Genomic DNA, 12500 nt, shown 5'->3' with positions numbered 1-12500 from the left:
ATATATATATATATATATATATATATATATATATATATATATATATATATATATATATTGTTACGGTTGTGGAAATTCGCAAACCACCATTCAGGTCCTGTAGGTGAGATATCTCTGTAAGTACATGTGTAGTTAGCCCAAAACCCGTTGTTTAGAGGGAATAAATGTGATTCATTCGGGCTGCGACCCTTTAAGATAGCCGTTTTTCTGTTCTATCTTTATTTTGAACCAACCACGTCTCAACCGCCATCACACAACAACCACCAACTGCAACGCCGCTTCACAACAACAACAACGCCAACAGCCACGACCTTTACCTTCACAGCTCGCTCCCGCAAACATCGCATCACCGCCATTCCAAGCGTCACCATGGTCATGGACCAGCACTTTGGACCCTCCACCACCTTCGCCTCTCCTTCTGCGGCCATTCCCGCACCGCTTGTGGGCACCGAGCGTCAGGCTGTCCTGGGATCGTACAAGATACGCGCCGAGCCGCGAGTGCAAAATGCGGCCTTTCCGAGGAGAATTCGGATCAGGAATGCTACACGCCCACTTCTGATCTGTCCAATCAGCAAGCGCGGGGCGGCTTGGCCCCGCCTCCAGGCGCGTCTGTGTGGAATCGAGATATGAATCTAGAATTCTAGAATTCTAGAATCAGGGGAGATTCACGCCCCTTTTCCTCCGTCCAATGGGCGAACGTGACTCCGCCCCCGAGCTCATCCTGATCCAGAAATTTGCATATGGGTTCTCCTGCCGGCCTATAAAACGCCGAGCAGAAAAGCAGAGTCGAGTGGCAGAAAAGCGAAGAGAGTTTTGGGGCAGAGAGAAAGAAGAGTTGTTGCGCAAGAGTTGTTGTTGCGAGGCAGCAAGTCGGGTTGGAGCGCGGAGTGGAGTCGGGAGGCGAGGGCGTCCAGGTGGTTTTCGACAGTCGGCTGAGGAGAATTGGGGGAAGAGTCTGAGGAGCTCGGGTCCGAGGCAAGGAAGACTGCGGTCGGCGACGAGGTTGCGGTGGAATCGCTCGTCACAGGACCCAAGCAAGCCAGCTATACTCTTTCCCCAGAGCATCAACAATTCCCCCTTTCCCCCGCGCTGAGATAGTGCGAAAAGGGGGCCCCGTTCCCACCCCACTCCAAGCGGTGCCGACGAAACCCGCGAAGGAGCACGAAGTCGGGGCACCCCCGCGTTGCCACATTTGCGGCTCATCACGAAGACGCGAGTAGGACCCACCTGGTCTCGCGGACCTGACCGCTCCTTCAGGTCCCGCGCAAATATTGGCCCACAGGCCCCGTCTGCCCCCTTGTCTTTGAGCGTGGCCTTTTCTTTTGCTTTTGAGTAAATGTGTTGTTGGCGCTGTCTGTAAAGTAAAACTGTGTAAGTGTTGCCGTGTGTACGCGTAGTCGGTTGTAGATCTGCATTGTAGTTTTTGTTTTAGTTGCTTTATATGTGCATTCTGATGACTGTTTCACTATATGTGTGCTCTCTGTGTGCCGCGGAATAAATGTGCATCATGTTGAACTGTTTTCCCGTTTCGTTTCGTCTTTTCTTTAATTGAATCTCCATCTTGCTTCACGTAACTGGTTCGTCGTGGGCTTAATACGCCCGATATTTAATCGGAACCGTCGAGGCCGACGATAACACCGCTCGGTTATCCCGATAGCACGGAACGGATCGCTGAAGCGGCCCGTGTCCGGAGTCGACCTGCGGCGAGGTGCGATCGCCCGGTCTACCATCTGCGTGGGTACTTTGGTCGGTCGAGTTTGGCGAACAACCCTATCCCACGCGGGTGGCCGATTGGCACGATCGTGGTGAGGCCAAAAGGCCCACCCATGACTAGCTCCCGGCGTTAGTCCGAGAGGGTCACGACAGAATTGTCCGTCCGGTGGGCGACGTGGCCGTTCGCACGCCGGCGGGCGCGAATTCGCAACAATATATTTATGTATTGTATATATTTATATTTATATTTGTATATTTATATATATTTTTTATTAATTTATATTTATATTTGTATGTATTTATTTATATATCTGTATGTATATTAATGCATGTTTTTATATATACACTGAAACGCAAAAGAAACGTACCAACTTTTAAACCTTTAAATTTCAACAATAACACTGCGTGTAGTAAATGTGTGAACTTATTTGTGGACAATGGTGTCCTCACTGTCAGACAAAAAGGTCACGGATGGTCACTTGAACCTTCAGTTGTCACTTCATAGCACAGCTGTTGAACAGCCGTTTTGACTGTCAGTGATTAACCAAGGGGTACGGGATGATTTTAATGAGCTGCACGTGTTGTCTTGATATTGGCTTTAAAAAGGCCAGTGCAAAATGGGAATTTCAATCAACATGCCACGATTGTCAAGGGATGAACGGCAGCATGCATTGGGCATGCTGCAAGGCGGACTGAGCTCCCGTGAGGTGGCACGTCGCCTTGGCTGTTCACACCAGACGATATCGGCCCTGGTGGACAGAGACACCCTCCACAACTCTGCAGATGACAGACCTCAATCAGGGAGGCCAAGAGTCGTGCAGAGCTGCTTCAGACATTGAGGACTGAGTGGGACAGAATCCAGCAGCAATCCATCCAAAGACTGGAAGGCAGTATGCGGCGACTATGCACTGCCTGTATCCAAAACAATGGTGGCCACACACGCTATTGAAAGGGGACTGACATTGCACCCTGTGCTGTTCTGTACTGTAGAACAAACTGATGAGATGGTGTATCTTGGTCAAAAACTTGACATGTCATCAACAAAATGCCAATGTTTCAATTAGCAATTGTTGGTTTGTTTTATTTTGAACTGTTACAATTTTATTACATTTCAAACAAGTGCTAAGTTTCTTTTGCGTTTCAATATATATATATATATATATGTATATATATATATATGTATATATATATATATATATATATATATATATATATATATATATTTATATTTTATAATACCAAGCTTGCACACTAAAAACTCGGCTCGCCGTCACACGATCCCGATGAAATTGCTGTGGCACTTAGCGGACATGCCGACAATGTTTGGGAAGTCTTGGCGTTCCATAGTACCACTTGCATTTTGCACAATGCGTATTTTTGTCATTCTCCGTGTACGGTCTGTCATCTGCTACCAGCTATGTTGTACTGCTATCCTGTGCATGTGCACGGGTATCGCTAGTGTGTATATATATATATATATATATATATATATATATATATATATATATATATATGTATATATATATGTATATATGTGTATATATGTGTATATATATGTATATATATATATGTATATGTATATATGTATATATGTATATATATATATATGTATATATATATATATATATGTATATATTTATATGTATATATATATATATATGTATATATGTATATATATATGTATATATGTATATATATATATATATATATATATATATATATATATATATATATATATATATATATATATATTGTTGTGGTTCTCGCCCGCCGGCGTGCGAACGACCGCATTGAACCAATAGCGGCCGTTTCGCCCACCGAACGTGCAATTCAGTCGCGGCTTTCTGGATCAATGCCGAAAACCAGCCACGGGTATGTTTTAAGCACACCACAACCTTGTCCATATTTTACCCGTGCGTTACAGGTCCGATCGCCGAATAGTCGATTTGCCGAATTAATCGCGCGGGTAGATTACCGAGAGATTGTACCTCAACGAGGCCCGCTTGGAAACGAGCCGCTCAAATAGCTCGCTCCGTTTTGGGATAACCGAGCGGGGCGTTATCGCGAGGTCCCATTGGACCCGATTCTATTATCGGTTATTTAACAACCAACTATATTCCGAGTGCAATATGGCAGTTCAATTAGGGAAAGGACGCAACGAACGGGTGAACATTTAAACAAGCACATTTATTTGCACACATATACGGTAGGCATGCAAGTATGCAATCAATGGGGGTTGGGACAAGACGCGAGCAAGACAAGAACTGCAACTGTCTATTTATTACGTACACACTTAACAGTTCTACTTAAAGACATGGCGCCAAAACGTTCATTCAAAGGAAACAAGGAAAAAACCCCAGGACAGACGAGGGGTAGACTGAACCCCTTGGGGTCTTTATAAACACGGAGCCGTGTAGACGCAAAGGCTCCGCGGGACTGGGCTGGCTACCTTGTCCCTCGTGGTGACTCGCTAGGGTGACCCTCGATGTCCCCTCTCCAGCGACCCACGGTTAGGCACGGTCCGGCAGGCCACGCGCCTTGGCTCTGCTGCGCTCCTCTCTCTCCAGCTCCTCACCGACTGCAGAGACTCCAGACTCCAATCTGATTCAGCTCACAGCGCGGCTGCACACAACTGCCCACAACTCCGACACCACACTCTTTCCTCTCCTCCACACACCTCTACAACCTTCAGAGCCAGAGCTTGCGTTCAGCGCGGCTTTTATCTCCACGGTGCCTCACCCCTCCCTTCCGCCCCCCTCTTCCAGCACGCGCGGGAAACTTCCAGAAGAAGGGCGTTTTCCTCGCCGAATCGGGGCCTTTCTCATTCTTTCCCTTTCTTCATAGCTAGTATCACTTTCTAATCCTCTCGCAGGGTTTGTCGTTGGGGGGGGGGTGGGGCCGTCGTCCGTTCTCCCCCGATGAATGCCAGGCTTCTCGCAACCGTGTGCCGAGGTGGAAATGCGGTTGTGGTGAATGCGGTTATGGTGGTTGTCGTAATGGTGGGGTGGCTGGCGTTTTGTGGTGGTCTTGGTGGTGTGGCTGGCGTTTGTGGTGCTCGTGAGGGTGGTGTGGTTGGGCGGTGGTGGTTAAGGTGGTTGTTGTGAAGGCGGCTGTTCGTTGTCTGTGGGGATGTTGGCGGTTGACAAGAAGGTGGTTGTGGTTGGTGGCGCTTCGTGGTGGTAGTAATGGCGGTTGGTCCATAGTAAAGATAGTAAAAGAAAAATGGCTAACTCAAAGATCATAGCCCTTTTACACGAAAAATTCCCTCTGGACCTCGGTGGGGAAATCTATCTGAACACAGACTCATCGACATAACTGATCTTAGGACCTATATGGTGCTCTGTGAATTTCCACAGCCGTAACTATATATATATATATATATATATATATATATATATATATATATATATATATATATATATATATATATATATATATATATATATATATGTATATATATATATATATATATACACACAGTAGACTAGGCGTAAGTCGTCACCATCGGGACCGAGAAAAAAGTGACAACTTAGAAATGTGATGACTTGCGCGTATGCGAACATTCATGATGACTGTGGGGTGAAGGATGAAGTCGCGCGTGGCCTGGACACGTATGTGTGAGAGCCGACTATTGTACCAAAAGGAAAACACAATCCTCGGGGCATAGGTGGGGGTTCATTGGTGAGTTGGAAAGTGATCAAGCAAAGATGGAATTCATGAATCAGTTTATCAAAAGTAAAGATAATGAACAACTGTAAGACAACAACTTCGCCTGCTTATCACCATGATGGGATTGACCAACGAACCCCAGAGACTTTTCTGGCAGCATCTGCCAGAAAAGCCCAGTCTCATCGGCATTGTACACGTCCCGAGGCTGATACCTTTCCAAGATGTCTTTCAATTTGCCATCCTTCCAGTCATGCACCACTGCCGAATCCACGCTGCCTGATTCGCCGCACTTCTTGACCTTGCCGATTCCCCACCTCACTTTGAATCTGTCTATCCAGTGCATCGGCAAGGTCTCGGCATCATCATGGCCGAGGTCCGCAGCGAATTTACGTGCCTTCAGCAGCAACATTTCACCGTCCAACCGAATATTTGGCTGAGCCGACATTTGCCAAAACCAGATGATGAGCGCGTCATCGACATCTTCAAAGGACACACATTTCACGCGTTTCACACTTACCACCGGCCTCGCGATCTTCTCCACTTGTCCAAACATCTTGCCCTTATTCTTCAAGATATCGTTCAATGTCTGCCGTTTGATGTCCAACTTCTCAGCTATGGCTGTTTTCTTCATCAGTGGGTTTGCCTCGCAAAACTGGATAATGTCGTATTTTTCTTGGTAGGTTTTAGTTGTAAGCTTACGCTTAGTCGCCATTGTCCTTCCTGCAGTGCGATCAACGTGTGTACGCAGTTATAAATAGCCTATCACTGGCGGTGTAAACCAATGAGCGAGCATCACGATTCCATGAAATCGGGATTCTCACGAGGCAGCAGTTCCGTGTGACGAGTTAGGAGTGGTAATTTACTTGAGTTTACATTACGTGGGAACGGACAACATCTGATGACTTAGACGAAGTGACGACTTAGAGATGACGACTTACAGAGGGATGACCCTTTATTCATTGGGACTTAACATGAGATAAATTCGGGACTTTTTGACGATGCCGACTTAGGCGAAGTGACGAGTTACACGCTGCAGACTTGCGCCTAGTCTGCTGTATGTATATATATATATATATATATATATATATATATATATATATATATATATATATATATATATATATATATATATATATGTATGTACATATTTATATACATAGATATATTTATGTGTTAAATTGGGTGATTGGGATTACACATTTTTAAAGAAGAAGAAGGCGCTTCCAACCAAAAGTAAAAACTTGATCGACTCCGCTAATTTGAGCAAAAAAGCAAGAGCAGACCCAGTCTCAAAGCAGCATTTCACTGGCTTCACAGCCGGCTTCATCAGGCACAATAGCCTCGGCTCGTGTCTGATTTTTATTTCAATACGACCGCTCATATCTGGTCACGTGCTGGTGCTTGAGGTCACATGGAGGAGTGCTGTTTTTTTATTTTGCAAAAGCAAAAACAAACGTCAAATCACATCACTGAAGGGGTGCTCTGCTCTTTTTTTTGTTTTTATTTACACGTGATCTGGTGTTTTATGTGTGTGGGTGAACACGTGTGTGCACTTGTTGCTTTTGTGTTTGTGTTTCCGGTGCGCGAACACGGCTGGTTTTGCGTCCGGGTTGGGCATGATGAGGTCGGTGTTGGTTGTGTGGGTGTTGGGATTCTCATTGGGTTTTTTGAATGTGTGGATGTGGTGTTTGGGATTGGGTGTTTGTTGCTCACCTTATCCAGCCGTTTGCACCATCCTGTTTTCGCCATTTACATGAGAGTTGTGTATTGTCTGGGTATGTCCAGCGTCTCCCCAGTTCGGCCACCCTCCCGGCTCTTCACGTGCCATGCTTCCAAAACACGTAGCTTACCATGTAGCACCACCTAGTGGTGGTGGCAGAGAGTATTACAATTTCGTGTTTGTTTTTTTTTAACCTGTGCCATGCTGAGGTTAAAGCACTCTTCTCCAGGGTAAATTTGTCATCCTTCCCTTCTCTCCCCCATCCCACCCTTCCCCTCCCTAAAAAAAAGTGGAAAGGCCTGTCATTGTGTTCAAGACATTCTAATTATAGTGGGAGGGGGCATCAGGATGAACGAGGGGCAAAGTTGGGGTTACTAGAGGTGAGGACAGGGACGGGGAGGGGATGGGTTTGGGGGTTAAAGCACTCTATCCATGGGTAAATTTGTCTTCTCCTTCTCACTCAAAATTTTTTGCAAACAGGACGACGAATTGGTCCATCAGCAAAAAGACGGGTCGGCTCTGCTCGTGATTAGAATAAAGACATACTATTGTTACCTTTTCACCAAATGTTTTCACCCCTGTTTGTCAGTCTGTCTGTCTCTGTGAGCAGGATATCTCAAAAAGTAATGAACAGTGGAATTAGAAAAAAGCTATGAACAAAATGAAACTTGGTGTACAGGTTGGGTGTGTGAAGAGGACGACTTTATTCAATTTTGGTGAACATTCAGATCCGGATATGAGAATTTTCAATTTAAGTGATCCTTCACCATTGAGTGTTGGGGCCAAATAAAAGAAAATATGTAGCATGATATTTGAAAACGATGTGGACGAGTTGTGACAAAACGACGTGGATGAGTTGGGTCGGTGACGAGAACAAGCCGATTCGATTTTGGTTAAGATCCGGATCCAGATGCGGCCTATCAGTAGGATACAAAACGTGAACAGTTCAGCCTGGCAGAAGTATGCGCTCCAAGTTTGATTTTGCTTTTGTTACTTTTATTGCTATTTGTTTATGTATAATCTAAGATTGATAGACTAATTTGAATATAATTTACTTGCAGGACAAGGATGAGGGATTTATAGTCCAGCAATGAGATCACGTTGGTTTCATCTCGGAGCCATAACTCGATCGTTTGGTACGGTTTAACGTTTCTTCTTCTTCTCTGTGTGTTTCAGGCCATACCGTGGAGTGAAACCAGTTTTCACAATATCTGACAATGACAGTGGTACAGTATTTTTCATTGCTTTGTGCAAAACGCTCCCATTCAAACACGTACATGATCTCACTCCTGAATCTGCGGATAATTCCGCAACACAACACCGTGTTGTTTCCTCTGCTTTGTTCAACTAGATCATTCAAGAGAATGTCATCCCCCGAACATTCTCACACATTGCAAGTGAAATAATGATTCCCATGTTTTTGTCCGTCATAATTAACCACAGATGCAGAAAACAGCAGTGACGATGAGAGCAGAGAGAAGGTGAATGAGAAGAGAGACAGACACAACCGAGAAAGACAGAATGAGACCATTGAGAGGTGGTTGAAGAAACCTGGACTTCTTGGACATTTTTGCTGTTCTGAAATTTTACCAAATGGGTCGTTGATACCTTGGTGGGTAAAAGACAAGGGAGTGTTTCATTTGGTGGTTTTTAACATTTGGTTGCTCTCTATTGTACTAATTTGAACCATCATGACCATTTACAATCATTGGAGTTTGAATTAAAAACTTCCACTGTACTCTCTCCCGACCACCCCCTTTCCCCCCTTTTTCTACCTTCCACTTCCTTTTCCTGTACCTCTCGTGTTTCCTTCACCAGTCACCTTTTTCTTACTCCAAACCAGCTCGTTTCTGTACAGGAGTTAAGGCAACGAGAACAGGACAAACAGGGTATTGAGCGATTTGTGTACTGTCCTCCATCTCGCCGTCTCCTGTCTTCACTTAGCAAGATGACGAGCAAACGAAGAGAGGCCCGCATCGTCACACTACGCTGGGGAGAGGGAGAGCTGGAAAAGGTGGATAGGTGAGCAATGACTGTTTAATAAATAGACTTGAAACTACTTTGTATGGGCATAACGTTTGTGCCTCTTTCATGGGTGTAAAGTCTCTGTCAGGAGACTTCTTTTTCGTTCGTTTGCAGCACAAAGCTATGGGGTAGCATCATTGGCTGAGGGTGCAGCTGTGCTGCTGATAGAATTCCCTCTGCTGGTTAGGGCAGGAATTTGCAATTTATTGATGGTGCCAGCGATAGCTCGCCTACTCTTCCCGAAGGACACCGTGGGATCTTTAACATCCACCGACTAATGCCAGTAAACTGTGTCCCATTTAAAGTCCATTCAATGGACGGCACACATTTATGAATCACCCTGCCTGTGAAACACTGGGATGACAGTTTATCACTGGGTCGGGATTCAAACCCGGGCTACACAGTGAAGAAGTGAGTGTGTGGTACATCCAGACCATCTTGTCAGCCCTGTCAGGAGATTTCTGGGAAATGGCGGTTAATTCCTTTTGATGCCATAAAACAATGTCGTCAGTGTTGGTGCATGCATGTTGGGGTGCGATTTGATTTTGAGTTCCCTCGAATTGCATTATTAACTCTCTCTCTCTCTCTCTCTCTATCGAGTGCAGCCTGTGGCTGCTGGTTGCATCATTGGTTGGGACGCGGCTATGCCGCTGATGCAGTGTCCCCCTTACTAGTACACTGGTGCTCATTTTGCCGACCTCGGAAGGATGATAGGCTGAGTCAACCTCCTGGTGTATTTTAATTCAGCGGCCAACGGGGCTTGAACTCGGGACCCTCGGATCCCAAGCCACCACCCTAACCACAAAGCCAACACCAGGCTACCATTATTAACTAAGCCGTTGTTGTGCTGCTGCTACAGAGCCCTTATGTAATGGGGAAATAATTTGTCATTTGTTCAGGGTGCTGGCATTATTTACAAACTCTCACTGACAGAAACCGTGGGATCTTTAATATCCATCACCAACCGAGACTGGTCCTCCAGTTTAACGTCCATCCAATGGACGACACGTATCGATGCCTCATGCTGCTTGAAAAACACCAGGATGACAGTTTATAGCCAGTTCTGGGTTCAAAGCCATGTTAAACAGCTTAGAGGGGAGTGCACACACCTGTTGGATCTTGCGAGCCCAAACAATGGCGTTGAATGATGTTTAACGATGTGCTGAAGTGTTATATATTACAGCTGAGGACCTCCGCCTACCATAAGCCAGGTCAACACTGCCAAAGCGGTTTTGCTGGACGTTTACACTCTACTTTAATTTGAATGTTTGATAAATTTGTGACGTTTTTGTTAGATGAACAACGTGGTTTATTACAACAGGGAACTCCATCCTAAAGTTTAAATCGATTTATTGTGTGGCAATGGATGCAAAAACCTGATGAGTTTGTTTGGTTGTTTGAACCTTTGCTCAAAAAGAACATATAAACGGTGGGCCTGGTGTGTTCTTGGTGACAAATAGCTCATTCAGATCGAGAGTTAAAGGAAAATCCATAACGTAAGTACGTAAATGATTAATATTTAAATGTGTAGTAATTTCCCCAAATTGGGTGAGGGTTTACGGTTCATGGAAATTTTCTGATTTCCTTCTCGACTTAAAGTTTCTGTTCAAAATGTTTCATTGTTTTTACATGTTTATATGAAATGACACTTTCTGGTAATTTTTTTCATTTATGTATTCTTCACAACAAAATTAACCAAAAATCTGAAACTGAAATAAATGGTTGAGGCAGTGCGCGGTGAGAAATTGCACTAAATGATGAGCAATGTGGAATGAAATCTGACATATAGGTATACATTGTTATGGGTTCGGCAGCCAGATCACAAGGGGCTTCTCGGACCCACTTCTCGACATTTATCTCTGAAGCCCACGATCCCCTGATAACTCCACAGCACGATGGGTTGCTAAGCAATCACGGATGCCATCTGAGACGATTCATTTAGGTAGGGTCCTCGCATCCAAGTCCCACATTACCTTCCTGGCAAATCGATCGCTCCAGATAGGGAGCCATGCTCTCGACACCCAACGACTGTAAATCAAGAACGGCTGAGCAATACCATAAGTGGGACGTCAGCTAATAATTAACCAAAGCGGAACAGCGGGGCAGAACTCCCATCCACTATTTACGCACGAGTGTCTAATCAATTGAGTAAAGGGCGATCGGGCAGTTTGGAAAGCTTATATAACATTGAGAAAAGGCACTTGTATACAGGGCAAAACTAGTATTTACAGAGCAAAAACAGTTTACAAGCGAAAGAACCTTACCTCCAACACACAAGCCCCTTCGTCAATCACCTTAACGTGGATCTACAGCCAAAGGTGCCTCAGTCACTTCAAGGAAATTAGACAAGCAAGAGGGATAGAGATAGAAAGAGAGAGACTTGTTGGCGACCCCTCGCTCAGCTCTTTGGATGCGAGACTTGGACTCTGACCAAGGATCTGAGATGGAGACTTAATTCCTTTGGTACCAGGTCTCTTCGGAGAATCCTTGGCTATCGCTGGTCGGACTTTGTGTCCAATGAGCGGTTGCTGAGAGAGACTCGGATGAGATTTGTTACCTGCATGGTCCGTGAGCATCACTTGCGGCTGTATGGACATGTGGCTCATTTTCCTGATGCTGATCCTGCTCACCAGATTCTCTCAGCGAGGGAGTCTCGTGAGTGGAGGAGGCCAATGGGCCGACCACGTGCCTCGCGGTTGCAGCAGGTTGACCAGCATCTCAAGGAGATGGGGATGGGCCTGGCATCTGCCTGGGGGATGGCCAGACGGAGGCCCCTGGAGTACCGGCGGAAAGTGGACGCAGCGACGCGCTGTTCTGGCACATGTTCCCATACCTGACCTGACCTGAGGACACACACACACACACACACACACACACACACACACACACACACACACACACACACACACACACACACACACACACACACACACACACACACACACACACACACACACACACACACACACACACACACAGACACACACTTATTAGCATAGATATATCAATGAAACTGGACGTAAAATGGATATTCAGAGGCACACGTGGATGTAATGCTAAACTTGTACACATAGTTGAAGCGTTCAGCATGTTTGGTTATTTATGTTCTCTTGATAATTGATTGATTGATAATTATCCTCTTTTCTGGGAATGGAGTTTGGAAAAGTTAAATATGATGAAAACAGATTCAGTGAATCAAGTCTAATTTAAATAGTTTCATTCAATGAAAGCTGTCAGGCCCAATGTTATCATTCATTCACCCAGAATCTCTGCTTGTTAACACTGACCCTTTCAATTGATGTGCCTGACGTTTGCTTTGGGGGATGGGGAGCATTAATGTTTCTGAACAAATAGAACACCCTGTTAATCAGGA

General features: G+C 45.1%; 1 protein-coding gene across 1 annotated transcript in view; it reads left to right on the top strand.

The window, feature by feature from the left end:
* Positions 1–12500, top strand: part of TBC1D23 (TBC1 domain family member 23) — a 67890-nt gene that overhangs the window by 54522 nt on the left and 868 nt on the right. The window contains exons 14-16 of the mRNA XM_085876773.1: positions 8279–8328; positions 8546–8714; positions 8921–9124. Coding sequence (XP_085732899.1) covers positions 8279–8328; positions 8546–8714; positions 8921–9124 — 423 coding nt within the window. The remainder of the gene's footprint in view (positions 1–8278; positions 8329–8545; positions 8715–8920; positions 9125–12500) is intronic.

Source organism: Eptatretus burgeri, chromosome 4 (assembly GCF_056783735.1).
Source record: "Eptatretus burgeri isolate ZD-2024b chromosome 4, Ebu_testis_v1, whole genome shotgun sequence".
Lineage (NCBI taxonomy): Eukaryota > Metazoa > Chordata > Myxini > Myxiniformes > Myxinidae > Eptatretus > Eptatretus burgeri.
The sequence above is the reverse complement of the archived record's forward strand: the minus strand, read 5'-3'. Positions and strand labels throughout refer to the sequence as shown.